General features: G+C 45.2%; 1 protein-coding gene across 5 annotated transcripts in view; it reads right to left on the reverse strand.

Moving 5' to 3' along the window:
* Positions 1 to 12,546: 12,546 nt before the first annotated feature.
* Positions 12,547 to 23,972, reverse strand: part of GJC1 (gap junction protein gamma 1) — a 40,153-nt gene continuing 28,727 nt past the window's right edge. For all 5 annotated transcript variants that reach the window (XM_045489196.1, XM_045489194.1, XM_045489193.1 and 2 more), the window contains exons 2-3: positions 19,344 to 19,419; positions 12,547 to 18,389 (exon numbers count right to left, since the gene is read on the reverse strand). In XM_045489196.1, coding sequence (XP_045345152.1) covers positions 17,179 to 18,369 — 1,191 coding nt within the window. In that variant the 5' untranslated portion in view covers positions 18,370 to 18,389; positions 19,344 to 19,419 and the 3' untranslated portion in view covers positions 12,547 to 17,178. The remainder of the gene's footprint in view (positions 18,390 to 19,343; positions 19,420 to 23,972) is intronic.

Here is a 23,972-nt window from a genome sequence, read left to right on the forward strand (position 1 = left end):
GTCGAAAATCCCTTGATAGGATTACCACCCCGGACTGTCTCTGAGTCACCCTCCCGAACCCGGCACTCACCTGTTCAGAATTTCTGGATGGATCATGGGTTCAGATTTCAGTTCCCAGTTCTGTGTGTGGGCCTTCTTGGTGCCCTCCTGAGTTGAAGGTGGCCACAATGGACAGCCGGGGTCACTAAGCCCACCCTGCACTTTGGAGGTGCTCAGAGTGTGTTCGTTGAGTCGAAGGAATGACTATAAATTGATTATAGCTCATCCCAGTGTCTAGACCAGTGATGTCCAATAGAATAAAATGGGCGGCCCAGGAAGGCTAGCTACGTATGTGTCTTTAAATTTTTTAGTAACCTCATTAAAAAAAGAAGTAGGTAAAATGAATATTAATACTACTAAGCAAATCCAATATGTCCAAAATATTCTCATTTCAACATGTAATCGACATAAAATGATCGTTGAGATGTTACATTGTTCTGTTGTTGTTGTTGTTTGTACTAAGTCTTTGAAATCAGGAGTGTATTTTGGACCTAAGGCCACACTAGCCACACTGCAAGTGACCCAAAGCCACCTGCGGCCGGCGGCTACCATGCTGGACGGCACAGGTCTAGACGAGAATTACTAAGTATCACTCTCTAAACCCAGGAAACTGAAAGAAGGCAAGGCCAGAAGAGGGGAAATGAACGAGGGCAGGATGACCTTGGAAGGATTGGGGAATTTTAACTTCATCTAGAGTGAGAGAGCTAGATGCTTCCGGCCCTGGAAGCGGTTCCGGCCCTGGGGAACGTGCCGCAGGGAGTGTGGGATTTCTATCACCCTTTCAGAAGCACAGCGGAAGCCAGGGGCAACCCCGGCCCGGAGGCTCAATGCCCAGGAAGCCTCCTCTGGCCCAAAGCGCTTCTCAGGCAAAGGGCTGTCCAGCAGCGGCTGAGCATCAACTTCTGGGCTTTGAAGCTGGAGTTCCATTCTCATTTCTTGAGAAGCCACAGAGGTAGTAAGGGAGTAAGAGCTGCACCCCACCCGCACACAGATCCCCGAGGCCCTCCCACCAGCCCCTGAAACCTTCTGCACCGCTGGCCGGGCTCCAGCCTCCATGGGGGCCCTTCAGGCCTTCTGGTATTGAAAGAAAAGGCAGGAAACAAGCGTTGTCGGGGCTGGGCCTCAGCTATGGCTATTGTGTAAGAGGTCTAAGGTCTTACAGCTTAAAGACCATCCCTGGTGACAAGTCCCAGAGCGCGCCCGGGAAGCCCTTGCAATGACGTGGGAGTCAGCGGGGGCCTGTCGTCACCTGACCCTTTGGGAGAGAAGTGTCTCCCTGCTCTATGAGATTGATGAGGCTGTGAAGCCACGGATAACATCGTCCACGCAGAGCCCCACGACAGCCTTCCACTCGGTCACACACAGCCCTCCAGGTCAGCTGTAAGGGGACAAGGTACCACCTGGTCCTCCAGACGGCTGACACAATGCCCCTGATGCTTGCCTGCCCTCTGCTCTCCCCATTCATGTGGTCCATCTGACCATGAATTAAGAATTGAGACCAAGTTTGGGGCGCCTGGGTGGCACAGTCGGTTAAGCGTCCGACTTCAGCCAGGTCACGATCTCGCGGTCCGTGAGTTCGAGCCCCGCATCAGGCTCTGGGCTGATGGCTCAGAGCCTGGAGCCTGTTTCCGATTCTGTGTCTCCCTCTCTCTCTGCCCCTCCCCCGTTCATGCTCTGTCTCTCTCTGTCCCAAAAATAAATAAACGTTGGAAAAAAAAAAAATTTTTATAAAAAAAAAAAAAAAAAGAATTGAGACCAAGTCTGACTCAGCCCCCAAGTTCAGGGATGACAGCTGTATTCTCTATACTCACTGGCCCCAAACTGCCTTGGGGGGCAGCCCGGGCCTCGGGGCTCAGGCCTTGAGCCCCCTCTGCCTTCTTGGGCGATGCTTCGTTGGGCTCCGAAGCATTAACTGCTGCTCCCCTCACCCCCACCCTGGCCCCTCATGCACAGTCCTGGCCTTCAGACAGTTTGAACCCCTGCCCGCTTGGCAGCCTGCAGGCGTCCTGACGAGTGTCTGACCAGATGCCAATCTCTATTCTCCCCAAGAGCCGTCTGCTTCTCCCTGGCAGCTGTAGTGCCCACTTGGGTTTAAAAATAAACTCACTGTCTGCTTGCCTGACCCAGGAGCTGCCTCCGGGTTGAGCCTGATCCTGGCTGCCTCTGCAAATATGGGGCCACCACCTCGCCACCTCAGGGAACACGCTCTAGCGTTTCCGCTGAGGGCAGACCCTGCAAAGCTCGTCCCAGGAAACTCCGTTTTGTCACCTGTCACTTCTCTGGTCTGAAGGTCATCCTGAGGATTGAAGCACAGGTGTGGGGTGCTGCGAACAGGACTGATCTTATGGGGAGAGCGAGCCCCCAGATTGTTCAGACTGGCACCAGTGCAAAACCGTGGTCTCCAGCCTCAACAGGGCGCTCACAGCAATGGCGCAGGTGCACCTGCCCTCACCTGGTGGCTGCTTCTCCCTCTCCCCACCATTTTTCCTCCTTTGCTCATCACAAAATGCTCCCCTGCCCCGCATTCTCCTCCTACTTCACACTTAATCTGAACACCCCTCTTAAGGTCTTGCCAGCACCCCACTTGCGTTCTTTTTTTTAAGTTTATTTAGAGAGAGAGGCGGCGTGAGTTGGGGAGGGGTGGAGAGAGGAGAAAGAATCCCATGCAGGCTCTGCAGTGTCCACACAGAGCCGGATGAGGGGCTTGAACTCACGAGACTGCAAGATCGTGACCTGAGCTGAAACCAAGAGTTGGAGGCAACCACCTGAGCCACCCAGCTGCGCCGCTCCCCTCCCCACTGCCCGCCACTCGCATTCTTACTGTTGTTCTTGGGTCCTTCCCCGGAAGCATCAACTCCTCTGTGAGCCCCCTCCCCTCCAATCTTCTTAGGACATCATTCCGCCACTCACCAATCCTCTCTTCTGATAACTTCTACTCCTCCTTCCCATAACCCAACAACTTTCTGTCCTTAAAAACAAAACCACGGCCACCAAAACCGGCCCCCGCCACGGGCCTCACATCTTCACAACCACACTTGTTGATAGAAACCCCTGCTCCCACTGCCCTGCTTCCTCACCGTCCATCCAGACCTTCGAGCAAACGGCGGAGGTTGCCAACTCCAAATGCATCTGTTTCTCCACCTCAACATCTGGATCCCGGCAACGGCCACCTCCACTTCTCTGGCCCTGCCCTCTCCAGTTCTGCCTCACCCCTGGAGCTCTGGATCACGCGTTTGCCCCGTCCTTGCCTCTACAGCTCATTTCAGGGTCACCTTCCCCTCTCGGCTCTAATGGCTTTTGGTTGCTTGAAAATTTTTGCCCTTGGACCTTTTCCCCATTTATGACTTCATCACCCACTTTATCTAATTCCTTTTTTTTTTTTTTTTTAATTAAAAAAAAATTTTTTTTAAGTCATCTCTACACCCAACATGGGGCTCAAACTCACAGCCCTGAGATCAATAGTCGAATGTTCTTCCGACTGAACCAGCCAGGTGCCCCTATCTGGCTAATTCCTATTCAACCTTTAGCTCTTAATTTACGTGGCTTGCTCCAGAAGGCCAGCCTGGGTTGCATGTCTCCCCTGCAGGCTCTCAAGCCCTCCCTAGGTCTACGTCCTCAATCCACATTCAGCCTGCTGGCCTGAGTGGTCGCCCACATCAGCTCCATGAAGGGGGGGCCGGGTCTGCCTTTCACAGTCACACGCAACATTCCTGGCACTCAACAGATGTTTGTTGAATGAAAAAAAGGAGGACCATCCACAGACCACAGCAGGCTGGCTGGTTGTGTGTTGGGCTAGGAGAAAGAGGGGAAACATAAAATTGGACCTGAAAACCCAGGCTGGCTCACCACTGTGCTTGTTTAACTGGAGTTTAAGCTGGAATTTGAGCGACCTTTGGGATGTGGGAGCAAAACGGTTTCATTTGAGACATACCCCATGGCATGTGGTCATGGCAGAAATTTCATTCCCAATGCACAATAGAAAGAAGAACTGACTTGCTGCTTTTAAAAGAGAATTAGAAGAGTCTATTTGCAAATCCTTCCTGTCCCCACCCAGCTTCCCTCTTAGTTTCTCTAGATGGATCGTCAGAAACAGCCTGCTTCCAGCACCAGGCCCCCCTGCCCTTCTACGAACCTTCGAAGTCAGAGCCCCAGCCGAGGGCCCCCCGTGGGCACAGCATCTCCCGCGACCGTCACTCACCAAATAGGGCAGCACCGTCACCAGCCCCACTTCACAGATAAGGAAACCCAGCCTTAGCGGACACACCCCCTTGAATTCACTATGTTTCTAGAAAATTCATCTGACACTGTTGCTTTTATGGAAAGGTCCTATTTTCTGCCACCCAGGACTCTCCTCATGTCTTCCCCAGAGCCTCTGCACAGGAACATTTAACACGTCCTCGTTGGTGAGGACAAATGACACCCTGTGCCATCCCTGCGGCCCAGAGTGGGGGCAGCGGAGCCTTGAGGGCCAAGTCTGCCGCCCAACACAAGGACCAATCGCTCCCTTCGAAGGACTTTTCTGCATTTTTCCCCTTTCCGAGTCTTTCATAAATGTCAAAGGTTTATAGTGCTTATTTGCTAAAATACTTGCGCAGCATCTCCAGGAGCTTAAGGGGAAAGAAGAAAGATGTGAGGAAAAAAAAAATCTAATAACCGGTGTTATCGCAAAGGGGATGGAGACCGAAATCCTGCTTATTCAGATAGAATTGCAGAATCTGGAGACCACGGACCCAAGAAAGTATCTGTCCGACGTCCCAACCGCCTCCTCCTGCCAGACCCCCAATTTGGCCTGTATAGATTCCTGAACTGGAATTCACATGGAACACTTCAAAAACTAACAGATTCTTTTTAAAAAATGTTTATCTATTTTTGAGAGAGAGAGAGAGAGAGAGAGAGAGAGAGAGCAAGTGGAAGAGGGGCAGAGAGGGAGGGAGACACAGAATCTGAAGCAGGATCCAGGCTCTGAGCTGTCAGCACAGAGTCCAATGCGGGGCTCAAACTCACAAATCATGAGATCGCGACCTGAGCCAAAGTCAGACACTTAACCGACTGAGCCACCCAGGCGCCCCCAGCAACAGATTCTTTACCTGAAAACTTAAGCTGTAACCAAGTTCGGCCTCCCTCCAATCTCTCCGCACTGGTGTCCTCTCCCTAGGACAGTCCTTTAAGTACATGAACACCTTGGGAGCGACCCCAGGCAAGTCTTCTCTTCCTCAGGCTCGAGATCCTTCGAATTCAAGTGCTCCTCCCTGTCCTCCCTGTCCCACCGCTGCCTTCTGGGCACCCCCAACCTGCCCTCGTGTCTCCTAAGTGTGCTGCCCAGAAAGAGAGAATACCTTGCACAGTGTGGCCAGAAGGGCTGGAGCCGTGGGTCTGTCTCCTTCGTTGATGAGGAAATCTTATTTCTGTCCAAGTAGCAACTGTGCTTTGATCAGACACATCAGGAATGTGTATTTATTGGCCTTTATCTTACCAGGATTTGGCCTAAATCTGTAGACCTGAAATCTGAGAAAGTTATTGCTATTTTTTAAGATTTTTTAAAAGTTTATTTATTTTGAGAGACAGAGAGAACATGCATGCGTGAGTGGGGGAGGGGCAGAGAGAGAGGGAGAGAGAATCCCAAGCAGGTTCAGTACCACCAGCACAGAGCCTGATTCGGGGCTCAAACTCACAAACTGTCAGATCATGACCTGAGCCAAAGTCGGACCCTTAGCCCAATGAGCCAGCCAGGTGTCCCCCTAGGATTTTATTTTTAAGAAATCTCTACACCCAGTGTGGGGCTCAAACTCACAACCCCAAGATCAAGAGTCGCAGGCTTCACCGATTGAGCCCGCCAGGCGCCCCTGAGAAAGTTCTTTGAATTAAATGTAAGATAGCTTTTCTTTATTTTTAATTTTTTTTTCCTTTTTGAGAGAGAGGAAGAGAAAGAATCTGAAGCAGGCTCCATGTTGTCAGCACAAAGCCCGACACGGGGCTCGATCCCACAAACTGTGAGATCATGACCTGAGCCCAAATCAAGAGTCAGACACTTAACGGACTCAGCCAACCAGCTGCCTCTAATAGAGCTTTTAGTTTTTAGGAAGGTACCAGAAACTGCATGTCAATCCTTGTTCAAAGAACTTACTACATGTAGACGGTAGAAATTATGCTTGGAGAGACTGCTGAGAACCCGGGGTTAAGGATCTGTGTGGTCTTTTCCTTTTGGTAAGTGCTGCAAATTCACTTCACGATCGCTCTTTGTTCTCTTGACAACATGGAGGCAGGTGACGCCACGTTACTGGTAGCTGGAAATGGGAAGCTGAAGGCATCCACAGCTGTGCCATCCAGCCCGGTGGTCATTTAAACAGCGAGGTACAGGGGCTCCTGGGTGACTCAGTTGGTTAAGCGTCCGACTTCGGCTCAGGTCACGATCTCACAGTTTGTTGGTTCGAGCCCCGCATTGGGCTCTGTGCTGACAGCTCAGAGCCTGGATCCTGCCTCGGATTCTGTGTCTCCCTCTCTCTCCCCAAAATAAATAAACGTTTAAAAAAAAAATTTTTTTTTTTTTTTTTTAAACAGCAAGGTAGGTCTACAACTGCGTGCATGAGAAACACTCCCAGATGTAAATGAAAACCACAATGCAGGAGTGCTTGTGGGTGGGCACCTGACATGTCAGCTGCTATGTGCCCAGGAAAACACTGTGGGAGAATTCACAAAAACGGACCAGTGGTTACCCGTGGGGAGAAACACTGCTGGGACAGGGATGTTTATTTTTCATTCATTTAATACATCTTGGTCATTTTAATTTACTGGCTGCCTAGAGTTTATTGGCCACTTGGGGCCAGGTACACGGTTACAGGGTGTCAGAAAGTCAGGAAGCCTCGCACGCAGTTTGGACGGTAAAGAGTGGGGTTCTCTCAACTTCCTTTTTGAGGTTCTGCAGTTTTGGTAGAAAAGAACCCCGCGGCTTCTGCTTGCTGCAGCCTGTAGTCCGTGGTAAGCGGAGGGGCTCTGATGTGCCTAGAGCCTCCTGAAGCCTGGAGAAGAGGAAGTTGGGAGGGTGGTTTTGAAGGAAAGTCCGCAGGAAAGCAGGGGTTCAGGGCGAGGACGTGTCTCAATGGCCAAGCTGCAGGGGCGGTGGGTTTCCTGTAGGGGCCGCAGGGCACATCTTCCCCTGGTGGGGTCTGTGCCTGGTGGTTCTCTCTGTGGAGGGTTCTAATCTTGGGTCTGTAACCGACGGTTGTTCCCGTGATTGACGCTGAGTGGTGGCTCCCCCTTCCAGCCTCCCCTCCCAACCTCCCGAGTTCGCTTGCTGGCTGGCGGTGGCCACGCAGGTCTGGGGCCTGCTGTTGGCTTGGCCAGGCTGGCCACCGGGCTGCTTCCTCATGGCTTTCCACAGCCAAGTCACAGGTGATCGTGCAGCTGGAGAGGCTGCCCCCCGCCGCCCCCATCTCCCACGCTGGCCCCCGGGAAGGTGGGCCCGCCGTTCTGGGGACTCCAACACGGTGGCCACAGACAGGAGGGTGGACTTCCCGAAAAGAGAAGCTTGCCCACCAGTGATGGCTTCCCAGGGACGCTCTGCCCTTGTTCGGGAGCTGTTACTGGAGGCGGAACCCCGGGGGTGCCAGTGATAGTCATGCGGGTGAGCATGAGCGAGCAGCTGGAGCATGGCTGCCATGCTGTCACTTGAGGGCTGGTGGAAACCTTGGCGGGACCACTCACGGGTCACAGCACGTGATTCCGGGTGGTGGGGACGGGGACGCTAGGCCCCCCGGGGACAGGGGAGACTGCGGAAGGCCACTCCATGCCCGAGGCACTAGGGGTGGTAATGTTAATTTTTAAAGATGTGCGTGTATATCACCTTTAAGTGTCAGCAAGGATTATCTGAGTAGGGAGGTTGTGGGCTATTTTTATGCCCCACACACTTTTATGTGTTTGAAGGTGAATAAATGCATGTGTGCTTTTAACAAGAGACAGTGTTAAGAATGACTTTTTAGGGATGGGGCAATTATTGATGTCTTTTGTTTTCTCTGTGTTTCTGAATTTTCCAAGTCTTTCATAAACGGCATGTAATGACCTTTATAACCAGAAAAAAATGTCATTAAACTAGAATAACCAACAAAGCAAAGGAAGAAAAAAACCCAGCAGGCAATGGTGTTTGTATTTATTTATTTTTTTAAAGCCTATTTATTTATTTTTGGGAAAGAAGGCGTGAGTTGGGGGGACAGAGAGAGAGGAAGAGAGAGAATCTCAACAGGCTTCCCCCAGAGAGGAGCCTGATGCGGGGGTTCAAACTTACGAACCATGAGACTGTGACCTGAGCCAAAGTTGGATGTTTAACTGAGTGAGCCACTCAGGTGCCTCATGGTATTTGTAGTTTATTTTTATTTATTAATTAAAAAAAAATTAAGGTTTATTTTTGAGAGAGACAGAGTGTGAGTAGGGGAGGGGGAGGGGCAGAGAGAGAGGGAGACACAGAATCCAAAGCAGGCTCCAGGCTCCGAGCTGTCAGCAGAGAGCCCGATGCAGGGCCCGAACCCACAAACCGCGAGATCATGACCTGAGCCGAAGTCAGACGCCCAACCGACTGAGCCACCCAGGCACTCCCATACCGTATTTTCTTTATCCATTTACCTGCCGATAGACATGTGAGCTGTTTTCATCTCCTGGATATTGTGAACAATGATGAAATGAACGTGGGTGTGTAAACATCTCCTGGAGGTTCTCCTTTCAACTCTTTTGGATAGACCCAGCAGTGGGGTTGATAGATGAATGAGTTTTTAAAAAAGCAGGCTGGCTGCTCGCCTGAGTTTGGGTTGACACGGCTATTTAAATTGCTACGGATAAAATTATAGAACCAAACAACGGTTCGCATTAGAGGAGAGTGGCTATAAACAGGGAAGACCAAAACGCATTCCGTGCCGGGAGCATGATTTCTTGTCTTTCTGCACGAAGTGGCTCAGACTCAGCACATAATTTATGCTCATAGTTTTTCTAATAGTTGACTAAAGCCTTTTCTATCTTCTCTCTGTTACGAGGCCTCAGAATCTACATCTGAGTCCAATCAAGGTAGGGTTACTAGTTTTAGCAAATAAAAATATAGGATGCTCAGTTAAATTTGAATTTGGGATAAGCAACAAATGATTTTTTTAATGTTTATTTATTTTTGAGAGAGAGAGAGCGAGAGCACAAGCAGGGGGAGGGGCAGAGAGAGAGAGACAGTCTGAAGCAAGCTCCAGGCTTCAAGCTGTCATCGCAGAGCCTGATGTGTGGTTCGAACCCATGAACCATGAGATCATGACCTGAGCCGAGGTCAGATGCTCAACCGACTGAGCCACCCGGGTGCCCCCCAATAATTTTTAATATATCAGCATTTCCCATATATAAGATATAATACATAAAAATGATTCACTGTTGATCTGAACTTCAAATTTAACCAGGCATCCTGTATTTTACCTGGCAATCCTAAATCAAAGGGAATGGGCATCTATTCCAGGCCAACTTATGCTGATCTATTCACAGCCTTCTCCAACGGTTCTTAGCTGTACTCTGGCGTTTCACATTCCTCCTGACCACACAACACCCCCCCATGCCCCATGCTGGAAGCTGGGCCCTTCCTCCTCCCAGCTATCTCCAGAGCTGGCTTGAATGGCCACTCACCGCTTTAAGAGATACATAAAAGAAAAAGAGGTCCCCCCCCCCACGCTCTCTTCTCAGCCAACAAGCCCCCAAAAGCGGGCCACTGGAATCAAACAGCATAATCACAAGCCGGTCTATAATCGAGACGGGGGGGCCGAGTGTGCCACAGACCTCTGTCCACGATCATTTTCCCGTTGGAAGGTGAAGTAAACAATCCGCTGACCATTTGCGTTCAACCCTATTTCCAGGATTTTGCCTTTAAAAGCACCTCGAGGAGCCCAAATCCTCGTGCAGACCATTCTGCAGAGGCCGCGTCCTGTCAACGCTGTCAACAGCACCTGGGTACAGGATCGAACATCAGTCTGCCTGCTGGGCACAAGCCACAGCTGCAACGTGCTTTCAGAAAAATGGGCCAGGCCAAAGGGGCTCCCTGTCAGTGCTTTTTAATGTTCCCAGTGCAAAGATAAAATTTCACTTTCACAGGGCTACACAAACTAAAAATAAAATTGAGGGGAAAAAAAAGCGATCTAGTTCTGTATCATTTTTCCCCATGGTCAGGTCCCATTCAGGTCACTGGCTGTGTGCGGAAATCGGTTATGAACAGTTGCTCGGTTCTGCCTTGCCTGGGGTTTGAGGCTGTCAGCCAGCCATGCCCTCTGTAATGGCCCTGGAGAGCAGAGCAGACAAGGATACTTGTGGAAGGTTCGGCCGAGGGTAAAGAGGGAATCCGGTCAGCTTTTCCTAGAGGCTCTAGCAGGGGGCTTCCTTAGGTTTTCTTTCACAGTCCCTGAGTCTAGTTGACAACAGGCCTGGCGTGTCAAGGGCAGGGCAAGGAAATGCTGTGCCACCTCCTCAGGATTGAGAGGGCAGCAGAAAACCAGTGGCTGGCGAATGCTTGTCACCATGTCATCTTCTCTTTTCCTTACTTTCCACTTCTGAGTCACTTCCTCTTTCTGATTTCCTCAAAGATGTCATTGGATGTAGGGCGGAGAAGTTTCTCAGTAATGACACCAACTCACTGACATAGAAGGTGAGATACTTCTTTTTACACGGGACTGGTCACAGTCTTGAATCCATACTGGATCGTGGTTTGAAAACTCCCGTACACACAGTTAGTCAAGGACCGCATGCTTCCCGGCACCCACCCCCTGCACATCACTTCTGGATTATTCTGCCCATCCCTCTACAGCCCTCCCCCCAGGCTGCCATCAGTCATTCTGGGCTGTCAGAGAAGATACTCATGTGCTATGCCAGGGTCTAAACCTCTCTGAAACAGAGATCATTCAAAATAATCCCTCTTCCCCTTTTTCTCCTGGCCCATTCTTTTTTAAACGTTTCTTTGTTTATTTATTTATTTAGAGACCGAGTGGGAGCGGGGGAGGGGCAGAGACTGGGAGACACAGAATCAGAAGCAGGCTCCAAACTGTCGGCACAGAACCAGACAGGGGGCTCGAACTCACAAACCACGAGACCATGATCTGAGCTGAAGTTGGACACTTAACCGACTAAGCTATCCACGCGCCTCCTCAAGTTTTTCTTTTCCCTAAGCTAAGTCGTTCTCAAAACTTAATATGTGATATTACATGTGGAAAATTGTTGGGTGAAGCAAGTGTTCTGTGTCTTCTGGGGGCGGCTACTCAACTGTATGCATTGGTAACTACTAAACAAAAAGGGTGAATTTTACATGTAAATTATACCTTAATAAAAAATTTCTTAAGAATCACCTAGGGAACTTCGTTCTGAATGTGCAGACCTGAGAAGGGTCCAAGGAACCAACATTTTAACAGGCGTCCCTGTCTCTTCTTACACAAGCAGCTCAATGGTCACATCTGGAAAAAACACGGCAGGTACAGCAAGGTCCACCCAGCAAAGATCCGCAACGCTGCCTGCCCCACCAGCAGCTGCCGCCCACTCCTCCGGGAAAGGAGTCAAGGGTGCAGGCCCGGATCTGTTCTCCACTCTGCCTCAACTTCTAACAGTCTTCACGCCCGTGGGGGATAGGCTTCCAATCTGGGGTAACTAAAGGCGAGAAACCCTAAAAATATTGTACTTTAAGATTCACAGAAGTCTTAGAAATAGTTTAAAACTCCACACAGCAAAGATTTTTAACTTTGAGGAGGGAGGACACCTTTTCCAGGTATTAGTCTCTGTTCTGATGGCCAATCTGCCAAAGAATCCACTTTCAAAACTAACAGGGTGCCTTCACTGCTCCAACAGCTTGGAACGGCTCACAAGTTTATTACCAAATATGGCTGGCTGACCAGTTTACACTCTGCTGCTGAGGGTGAGCTCTTTGCGTGACCTACCAGCCAGCCTTCTGTGTCCGGGCCCAGGGTGGGGTGAACACAGGGCACTTTTGCAATAAACGCTACCCTCTCCTAACCCCCTCCCACACTTCCTTCCCAAAAGGCACGTTAGCCATACCAAGACCAGTGTGGGTCTGCAGGGAACATCCCTCTCAGAAGGCCCCCCTTTTGGAGAAAAGGTCCTGAGAACTACAGGGAGCTAGACAGGCTGTGTCCCAGTTTCTGTGCTTAGACTCCAGACCCCCCCACTCCTCCTACACAAGGCCACATCCCCTTCCCAGATTTAGGATGCCAGTAATATGCCAATCCGCGTAGCCACAGTAATCAGGAGTTGTGTAACTCAGCTATGAACAAGGGCATGTTCTGAGCCCAAGTCACCTGCTTGGAAGTTTTTCTGCTCATGCATTCCCACTGAGATCAGTTTACAGGTGAATGTACTAGGAGAGATTTTCATATCAGGTTTTCTGTACAAACCATTAAGCCATCAGGTACTATTTTACACAAAGAATGGGGTAAAATCCTAAATATGACATTTACTGGCAGCCGAGTTCTCAAGTTTGGGAAAAGATGCACAGACCACAAATGAATCTTCTAAATTGTATTTGGAACTCACAAAACATTTGGAACTGACAAATCTTCCTAGAGACAAGGCCCCGAGCACAGAAGTCTGTCCCCACCATAAAAGTTTTACATTAACTGTACAGAACAAAATTAGCAATGAGTGATCTTTGGCACTAGAATGGTAATTCCTTAGCTGTTCATACAACATCCAAACCACACATGACATTAGATTGCTGGTTAACAGTTGAAAATTATATTTCAATTATCTTAAAAAGCTAGAAGTCCTAGCTAAGTTTTTCAGTATCAATATGCTAACTGTATCTAATACTTAGTGCCTGAGGTAGAGACTTCTGTAAGAGCTTTATTAAAGAAAACACAATTGGAAAGTACAATAAAGGAAAATTTCCAGTCTTGGAAGCAAATAGCCAATGTCTTTGCTGGTTCAACAAGCCAACCTTGAAATGTAAAACACTTACTCCTTTTAATTCTGTAGGGACTTTGCATGGGAGTAAGACTTTCTTTTGTTTGGACTCCTGGATTTTAGAATATTATGGATTGTCTCTTTAAAAAAAAAATTTTTTTATTATTGAGAGAGAGAGAGAGACAGAGTATGAGCAGGGGAGGGGCAGAGAGGGAGATGCAAAATTAGAAGCAGGCTCCAGACTCTGAGCTGTCAGCACAGAGCCCGACCTGGGGCTCGAACTCAGAGACTGTGAGATCATGACTTGAGCCGAAGTTGGAGACTCAACTGACTGAGGCACCCAGGCACCCCTGAATTGCCTCTTTCTAAAAAGTATGACTATTAAGGTGGAATGTGCATGAACCAAACTCACTTAACGTTATTATTAAAAACAACACAACTGCATTAGGGGCAACAAATAAAATCTTTTAATCTCTCCATGATGTGTGGCCAGAATGTAACTTTTATTTCCAAACTCTACACTGTAGAGGCGCTGGGGCTTTCTTATTTTTAGGTGGTAAGGCTCTTCATGAGATTACATGATTTTATACAGATACAATTAACCTAATACCTGGAATCTTCCAATCAAAATGACCCACAACTGTGTATCTTTGACTTTCAGGTCCCTTTCAGTCAAGAAAGACCCTTCCTTTATAAAAAGGCATTTCTTAAAGTAGGTTCAAGTATAACATACTTGCCTTTACTGCAAGCTAGCTGGCCAAAAATTTATCATAAACTGTAGATGTTAGAGGTATACGGTCTCCTAAATGAGACAGAAGGAATAAAGAAAGCATGGACATTTATAAGCTGAAAGGGTAAAGCATCAGTATGACTAACGGGAATGACATTTAAGTCCATTCTTGGTATAAACTGCTTAAAGCCAAGTATTTTAAGCCATCACCGACTCCTGTGATCAAGAGCACTGGAGGATGGTTTACTACTGCCATTGTGTAGTTTTGTCAACTATTGTTTTCCTGAAGATCCAAGTTCAGACACATGACCAATAAATAGTTGGTCTTTGAATACCTTTTACCATAGGCTCTAACTACTTCATAACACTTCCAAGAAGTAGCTCCTGAAACTTGGAAAAGTCAGGTGAACTGCTTAATTTTACACCATTAAAAAATGACAGAGTTACGGTACCGAATGAGGACTTTTTTTTCTCTTTAAAGACATAGGTGTCCTTGTAAAAGACAGATATGTGGGAGTTGTCAGGGCTGTGAAAACCATTTTAGATCACAAAGTTCATTTTTATCAAAAGTAGTTTTTTGCAGATTAGTCAAGGAAAATCCCCAGAAAAACGGACTTCAAATGAGATAACATATTTGTGGCTTTCAATGAGCAAATATAGAAACAGGAAAAACTAAGTCATAAGGCAAAGATGAAGCCACAAAGTGAACATTAAGACTTCTTTAGGAGAAAATGTTATCTAATTCTCCCTTCAAATTTGAATTAAGAAAAAAGCCTGTTTTATAAATCTCTCCTGGTAACACATTTTAACACAAATGAGCAAAAAACACATCGGAATAGATCCAATAGTATATTAAGAAATATAAACATATTGACCATATCCTGGTTCTAGTAGATGGAAGGACTAAGCACTCAACTATTTAGAGAAGCAAATGTCATAGGACAGACATGACTTTATGGCAATTCCAAGGAATACAATTTTGATAGGGGAAAAAAAAAACAACCTGCGGACAGGCTTTTTATACTAATACCTGTAAGTTCCAGAATAACCAGAATGATATTTTTATAGATTCAATGTAGACCCAATTCATGGGTTAAGCTAGACACTGATAGGGCCATTTTCCTAATGGAGGTCCATGACATGCCATTATGGGGAAATGGCTTTGGCAAACTCCCATGGTTCAAAGGCTGAAGAAATGTACCAAGAAAGCAGTGAGAGTTGGGAACTCTATGTCATAGCTAAAACTTTGGTGAGAGAGTAGACTTGCACACGTGAAGTGACTTAGAATATTTTTCTATATACTTTAAGATATTGGAAGAATTATCCAGACACAAAATAACATTTTCATCGGAACAAGCCAAGAGGAAACACCGGGGGCACTGTTTGTAGGAACTAAGTAGACGCTTCTGGCATCACACGTCTTTGCCTGGCATTTCTGCTTGACTCCTTTCCTCTCTGTCACTCTCGAGCCCCCAGCCTTTCCTCTGGCGAAGCCACTGTCTCCTTCAGGCTCTGTGTAGATGTGCATTGAGTGTGTATGTATCTTCTGTCCTTTGGTTAAGAAATTTCCTTGAATCTCTAGTGACACCAGAGGGGACTGATAGATCTTCATCTTAAATAAGCTTAGGTGTTTAAAAGCTTGCTTGTTTTCTAATAAGCACTTGAATTTCTTTATAAAACACTTGGTATGAAGGAAACTGCACGAGTCTGCTAATGATCCAGGACATGTCAGGTCTATCATTTTCTGAAATTCCCCTTCAGTCTCTCCTGAGTTTACTTTCTGATTAAGGTGTTTGCAGATTATAAAGAGCTTCTCTAGGCTAAAATTTATAGATTAAGAAAAAAAAAAAGGGCAAAAAAAGTTAATGCATGGCTAGAAGATAAGCTGAAATTTTCTGAGTAGAACAAAGAAAGAAATGAAAAAGAAATGCCCAAAGGGTGCTGTCCCAGGATTCTCCTAAATAATAAAAAATGGACATTTTAAAATTAAGACCTAAAAAACAATACTTTTGCAATTTCAAAGTCAGAGGTGGCTTGCTTTCTATTAGAAAACAGTGAGACACTCAAACCCAAAAGCTCCATGGGAAACAAAGGCCCCTTCCTTTACATCCTTACCAAGCTCTTGCTTACAAGCTCATAAACTGTAAGACAAACGATGTGAATGGGCTGGGAGAGCGAAGCTCTCCCACAGAATACAGGACTGAAAATATCAATAAAATACTGCAAATTGTAAGTGTTATGTGAACATCAATGCTTGTCATTAACAAATAGATATGCCTTGAGGGAATAAATTCTGAAATTCTCTTTAGGTCTATTTACAGATAGAATCCCCATTCTGACTGGTCTTCTATACAGAAAGAAATCTACATTGGCAGAAGTACAGAAATTATAAAAGTTATGCAGCAAATTACAAAAAAATAAGGAATTTGGATTTAGGCCTTCTGCCACAGGCAATACAAATGGCTCTGAGTATTTTTAGCCAAGAAGAGAATTTTTTTTATTTCTAATGTTAACATCCAAAGAAAATATCCACCACTGGCTTCTTAAGAAACCAGAAAGGCAGGTTTCTGGATAGAGATTTAAGGCAAATCAAATAGGTCCACAACTAAACATTGTAGTAGGGCTCATTTTCCAGGCATGGCTTTGCAATAGAGGAATCTTAGTAACACCTCTGGTCAGGGTCTCCACGCTGCTACCAGACTGAGGACACTTTTGTGTATCAGCCTTTTGGGAGAACTTAAATTATGTACACACCATCGAGGCATATGCTGGCAATGCTTGATAATTAAACGAATCCTGCAGTTAATCATTTATATCCTTTGAAAATACAAACAGGTTTTCAAAGATTGGATATAGGTTTGGGTAGGTGAATGAGATTCAAAGATTTCTTAAGTAAAGGAGAAAAGAACTCAGCCTCCTTCTACAGTGGACTTTCTTTCCAAGATTGAAAATTGATGCTTCCTCCTCCGGCTCCTGACATATCTGAAATCTTCCCTGCAACACGAGAGGCACTTTTGTTAGGTGTAGCATCTATTAAAACTTTAAACCCAGGGTGGAATTTGCTGAACAAAGTAATAACACTGGCCTAATAGGCATTACCTTAAGGATTTTTTTCCCTTTAATATAAAAGTGTAACTACAGCGGTCCAATATACAAATACAAAAAAAAGTACTCATACTAAAAAATGTACCATAATACTGTACATACAAAAACTTTTCAACAAGAATGATTTAAATATATCTGTTTTTTTCCAGATCTGGAAGACACAAATGTAAAGTTCTGTAACAGTATTATTGCTGAAATATGTGCCCACGAACATGGTGTTTCCCCTTTTCTCCCCCTTGTCCCAGCCCCGCTTTCAGAGTCCCCTGAGCGTGGATCATGAGCCAACAGCATCCCTGAAGATAACCAGAGCCAAATGTTTACTCAACGGAGGCCATTATTCAGTGAGCCGCTGCTTACTACGGACTATGGAAGAGCACAAGTTTTAATCCCAGCCAAGATTAAATCCAGACGGAGGTCTTTCCATCCCCTGATTTGCTACTAGCACTGCTCTTGTTGGACCCAGCTTTGGACCCCACTTTGGCTTTTTTTTCCCGGGGACCATGAGGGTTGTTTTGGTGACTGTAGGCCTGGATTGCTAGATCCAAGCGCTCCTGAGCCATTTTGATCTCCCGCTGCAGAGTCTCCAGGTCAGCTGGGAGGTTCTCCTCATGGCTGCCGTACTGTTGTTCCTGGGCGATGTTGGCCTTGTTTTGCTTGTAGGCAATCTTAGCGTTGGACAGTTCGGTGTACTGGATTTGATCTGGTTTGACGGCAATGTTATAGCCAGGGGGAGCAGATGGTGTATTCCAAGTGAAGGGATAATTATAAGCACCCGGATCTTCCAGTTCCCTCCTTTTACTGTTTAGTGAGTCTCGAATTGTCCCAAACCCTAAATGAAGCATCTCCCAAATATTAAGCAATAGGCAAAGGCCTGTAACACCATACATTATCAGAAGGAAGATGGTCTTTTCAGTGGGTCTCGAAATAAAGCAGTCTATCTTATGAGGGCAAGGAAGTCTGCTGCACACATAAAATGGGTGGACTTGGAAGCCATACAGAAAATACTGCCCTATCAGAAAACCCACCTCAAACACGGTCCTTGCCAGCAACTGCAGCACGTAGATTTTCATAAGCCCGTCCTCCCGAATCCGCCGGCGGCCATCGTGCTTGGGTTTAGGTTGGTTCTGCTCTTTATTTTCTTTTTCACTTTCCAATTCCATTTCCGGATACATCATGGGATCCTCCTCATGGTCCTCTTCTGTTTCTTCCAGAGCCCGGTGCTGTTTCCAACGCATTGCATAGGGTTTGCTCCGAGCTGTTTTCTTGTCTGCTTCGCCATGCTCCATCTTGGCAATCTTATGAATGGCGTAGCCCAGGTACATCACCGAGGGGGTTGCCACCAAAATGATCTGGAATACCCAGAAGCGCACATGGGAGAGGGGTGCAAAGGCGTCATAGCAGACATTCTCACAGCCTGGCTGCTCCGTGTTGCACACAAATTTGCTTTGCTCATCATAATAGATGGATTCTCCTCCTACGGCTGTAAGGACAATCCGGAAGACAATCAGTACAGTGAGCCAGATCTTCCCCACGAATGTGGAATGGTTGTGGATCTCCTCTAGCAGGCGAGTCAGGAAGCTCCAACTCATGGTGATGGAATTGGTTTGCCCTGATAAAAATGGAAAAATGAAAAATGTCAAAGGAAAATCAACAAATACAAAAATCTGAACAACTTAATTTTTTGATGGTATCTCTAGGAACTACTTTTTTGAATACTTAAAATCTAACTTCAAGGCTCATGCCAGACTGCTAATTAGAATAAAGAGCATCTCACTCTCTACTACCCCCAGGAAGGACAATTCACCTCAGTCTATGAGCACATCTTTGGACCTACAGAATCCTAGAAGTCTGGTTAGCTTTCATGTCTTCCCTAGTTCCAAAGGTAAAATTGTAGCTAACATCTGAGATGTGTTTCTCAGACCCAGCATACTAGATTCTTTATGCATACTATTATTTCATAAACTTCTCTGTGAGATATAAATAAGAAAATAGTGAGAGGTGTAGCTATTCTTTCCAGTCATGGTAAGACTCTCACCGAGAACATAATGGGGACACTTGGGTTGGACCCCATTGTAAAGAGGTACCTTATTAGGAAATTTAAATTTTGGACCTGGTGACAAAGTATTAAAAAGAATTAAGGAGATGATACAGCTGCAAATAACTGGCAATGATCAAGAACTAAAACAAAAGACAGAAAGGAACTAGGAAGACTAGGAACTGGCTAGACTGCACAGGATAGCAGATTCCAGGATTCTGTGTACTGCTGTATTTGGTTTATGGTAGATTTACGTTTGCAAACTGTGGTGTGAGGACATTAAATCCAATCCATAGGCAAATCCATTCAAAACAGCATTTTGAAGGGCAGTTTTATTCTGAGATTCTTAGATCTATATGCCCAGCATCTGGGTAACAATCATCTAAATGAGATGATGTATACACAATTCCTAATGCAACCCCTACACAAAGCACACTTCTCTCTCCTTCTTCTCTTCTTCCCACTCCCAGTTTACTTTTGTAGATTATAGGTGATCATCAGCATCCAAGAAGTTTAAATATATTTTACCTGTTACTCAGAACTTCTGTTATCCAGAATTTTCTTAGAGAAATGATGTTTTGCTTATAACTTTTCCAGATTCCCTCTGGAAGGAAAAAAGACAAGTGAAGGTCACAAGCTTCCTCCTACAGAAAATAATCATTAAAATGCCATTTTCAGGAAGAAACAAGTTTTCTATGGAGCAGAGGAATTAATCAGCATGAGGAAGAAACATGCTTGAGTTTGAATACCTCCGTATATTCCTCCCAATACATGTGATAGGAGAAACTATGTTTAAAGTGACCCAAAGATTAAGTTATTGTAGTCTAAGAAAATACAACAGGATGGAGTGCCTGGGTGGCTCAGTTGGTTAAGCGTCCGACTTCGGTTCAGGTCATGATCTTGTGGTTTGTGAGTTCGAGCCCCACATCAGGCTCTGTGCACAGAGCCTGGAGCCTGCTTCAGATTCTGTGTCTCCCCCTCTCTCTGCCCCTCCCATGCTCATGTTCTTTCTCTCTCTCAATAATAAACTAACACTAAAAACATTTTTTTTTAAAGAAAGAAAAGAAAACACGACAGGAAGATGAGTCATTCATGAAAATCTGAAGCAGATCAACTCTGGCACCTATAGGAAAAAGCCAAAGCAGAAAAATCTCAACAAATTTAAGCTGGGTCACTAAAGGCCTTGCGAAAATCTTCACCCTGGATGCTCTATTCCCGTTCTATTCCCTGGAGCAGCTAATACCTCTCACTGGGATTTGAATGGCCAACAATGAGCAAGCTGTTTAGTTAAAACACCCAACAGCTGGCTCTCAGTCACTGGGACACTTGAATAAACTGAAGGGGATTTACAGCTTCACACAAAGAAACTGCTCACGGAAAGAAAACACCTGCATCTGTACTGTGATTTTAAAAAAATAATTAACACCGGGGTGCCTGGCTGACTCAGTGGAGCATGTGACTCTTGATCTCGGGGTTTTGGGTTCAAGCCCTACACTGGGTGTAGAGATTACTTAAAAATAAAATCTTGCGGGGAGCGCCTGAGTGGCTCAGTCGGTTAAGTGTGTGACTTCGGCTCAGGTCATGATCTCACAGTTCATGAGTTGAAGCCCCACTGGGGCTCTCTGTGCTGAAAGTGTGCAGCCTGCTTAGGATTCTGTCTCTCCCTCTCTCTGTGCCTCCCCCTCTCATACATACTCTGTCTCTCAAAATAAAACCAGGACAAATTAGTGTGTGTGTGTGTGTGTGTGTGTTTGTGTGTGTGTGTGTGTGTGTTAAAGTTTATTTGGGAGAGAGAAAGAAAGCACAAGTGGGGAAGGAGCAGAGAGAGGCAGAAAGAGAATCCCAAGCAGGCTCTGCACTGCCAGCGTAATGCCTGATGTGTGGCTGCAATTCACGAACCATGAGATCATGACCTGAGCCGAACTCAGACGCTTATTAACCAACTGAACCACTCAGGAGCCCCCAAATTATTACTTCTTATCAAGTTCTGCCAACTTTGAATAGTCATGGCCAGGAGTCATCCATAAGGTGCCAACTTTGTTCATTTGCTATCATTTAATTTAATAAATTTAAAACAATCTCTAAGTGTTATGTGTTCGTAGTAATTTAATAAGAAAAACTGGTGGTGATGGGGGTAAGATATTGGGAAAAAACCTGGAAAATTTTCCAAAACGTCAATGAAAAACTAAGAAAAGGGGTGCCTGGGTGGCTCAGTTGGTTGAGTGTCTGACTCTTGGTTTCAGCTCAGGTCATGATCTCATGGTTTGTGGGTCTGAGTCCCAAGTAGGTCTCTGTGCTAACAGTGCAGAGCCTGCTTGGGATTCTCTCTCTCCCTCTCATTCCGCTCCTTCTCTGCACTATTAAAATAAATAAACTTAAAAAAAAAAAAAAGACAAATAGTACAGGCACCTACAGAACATGGAAGTATCAAGATCACATGCAGAATCTGACCACACAAGCATTTTACCACTTCTCTCACTGAATACAAGTTATAAAACCACAAGAGTAATATGCAATCTTTAAATGGTGACATAGTCAAGTTTCTAACACAACTCCTGTAATGATTCACACCCCCAAGTTCAGACTCAGATTTTTCCAAACACCACATCTAAAGCATTTTCCCTAAAGCCTGAAGTTCGATTTACTCCAATTAGTCAAAATCACAGTGTAACTGTTAGTTAGAAAACTCCTCCCCTACAACTCTCTCCATACCAAAGACAAGTATCTTTTTAGCAATGAATGTGATGAAACAGTTCTCAACAGTTCAGCATCTCACATAATAATCTACCTTTTCTGGGGGGAAGAGGAATTAGTCCTATGTCCTTCAGAGCTTATAAAGCAGCAATTTATTCACATATAGAAGTAGGCACTGTATACTGGTTAAGATACAGTCTAGAGTTAGAAAATGTTGAACCCTAAGAACCTGGCTTCCCAAGGGCAATCACAAATGCCACAGCACCCTGTACCCATACCTTCAGTATATGTGATGTGTTTAGTAACTTAACTCCAGCATCTCATAAAATGGATAATGGGAAATTTTCTTTCTTTAAAAATGTTCCACTACAGTTCCCTTTCTTCTGAACCATTTTTTGCTCTGCTATCAGAAACCTAAAATTCAGGACATAATCTTCTCTGACTTCCCTTTTTCAGCAAACAGACATGAATACAGAATGGGGAGTGAGTGTGTGCAATTACTCTGTGAATGGCTCTCATGGAAACATAAAAATCATTTCCATACTTCATCTTTTAAAGCAAGTGCCATGGGAGCACAGGATGAGTGGAGCACGAGTGGAGCACATGGGAGCACAACAGGAGGGGGATGGCCAGCTGTTAAATGTTTTTTCTAAGAAAGCCCAATTGATTTACATGTACATATGTACTTATTATCCTCCTGAAAAAATATATTCTTTATGCTTTGGTTGAATTTATCTATAGACAAATTCTAGGAAGCAGTATTATTAGGTCACAGGAAATGTAAATCTGCATGGCTCTTGCTTTGCACTGTCATCCAACTTGAAAAAAAATTTTTTTTTTAAATATCTATTTTTGAGAGACAGAGAGATCATGAACAGGGGAGGGGCAGAGAGAGAGGGAGACAGAGAACCCCAGGCAGGGCTCAAACCCACGAACCGTGAGATCATGACCTGACCTGAGCCAAAGTCAGACGCTTAAGCGACTGAACCTGCCAGGCGCCACTGCGTGTTTTTCTTAAAGATTTTTTAAGTAATCTCTTTCCCAACATGAGGCTCAAACTTACAACCCCAAGATCAAGAGTCACACAGTCTACCAGCCAAACGCCCCTCAATTTATGTTTTTATTTTTTTTTTATTTAAAAAAAATTTTTTTTAATGTTTGTTTATTTTTGAGACAGAGAGAGAGCATGAACGGGGGAGGGTCAGAGAGAGAGGGATACACAGAATCAGAAGCAGGCTCCAGGCTCTGAGCCATCAGCCCAGAGCCCGACGCGGGGCTCGAACTCACAGACCGTGAGATCGTGACCTGAGCTGAAGTCGGATGCTTAACCAACTGAGCCACCCAGGCGCCCCCAATTTATGTTTTTAATATACCAAGACATACTTCCCCCATATCCTTCCCCACTTCATGGACTATTTCTAGCCTTTTGCCCATGTATTTGTAGAATATATTCTTTTTTTATTAAAAAAAATTTTTTAATGTTTATTTTTGACAGAGAAAGAGAGAGGGAGACACGGAATCCAAAGCAGGCTTCCAGGCTCCAAGCTGTCAGCACACAGCCCAATGCAGGGCTTGAACTCGGGAGCCATGAGATCATGACCTGGGCTGAAGTCGAATTCTTAACTGAACCACCCAGGCACCCCATGCAGAATATATTTTAATATAGTATAGACATTAATCATTTGGCATTTAACATAACACTTCACTTTATTGTCTTCCTTTAATTTTTATTTTTTTTAAACGTTTATTTATTTTGAGAGAGAAGGAGAATGCGAGCAGGGAAGAGGCAGAGAGGGAGGTGGGGAGAGAATTCCAAGCAGGCTCTCGGCTGTTAGCACGGAGCCTGATGTGGGGCTCTATCTCACAAATTGTTGAGATCATGACCTGAGCCAAAATCAAGAGTCTGAAGCTTAACTGACTGAGCCACCTAGGTGTCCCTCAAATTTTGTTTCTATATAGTCACATCAGTCAATTTCTTGAATAAATTCAAAGGTGTAAAAACTATTCCTTCTAGGATGACTTTTTAAGTAAAGAATACTACAATTCATGGTAACCCATAATTCAAAAGGATTCACACAAACAAAATAACACACACTGAAAAAAAATGTTTGCTTATATAACATTTATTGGACACAAACCAAATGTGTTATTTTTAGTCCGTTTTCCAAATAACTAAGGTTACAAATCTACCTTGTCTTGTACTAGAAAACAGAATTTTAAAAATTAGTTGGCATAAACATGGTAATAAATTACATAATTCCCTCCCAAATTCTTTGTATTTGAAGTTTTCTACAGTTATACCCTAACAGAATCCAAAGTTTACCACATTTTTCTGTAGAACAGAACTCACAGGATTTTTGAAGATTAAATACAAAGCATATTATTTGGATTATCCCAGGAGGTAGATCACATGACTAGATCCCTTCTAAAGATGAAGAAATGAGATCTAGAAAGGTTACAAAA

This window comes from Leopardus geoffroyi, chromosome E1 (assembly GCF_018350155.1).
Source record: "Leopardus geoffroyi isolate Oge1 chromosome E1, O.geoffroyi_Oge1_pat1.0, whole genome shotgun sequence".
NCBI lineage: Eukaryota > Metazoa > Chordata > Mammalia > Carnivora > Felidae > Leopardus > Leopardus geoffroyi.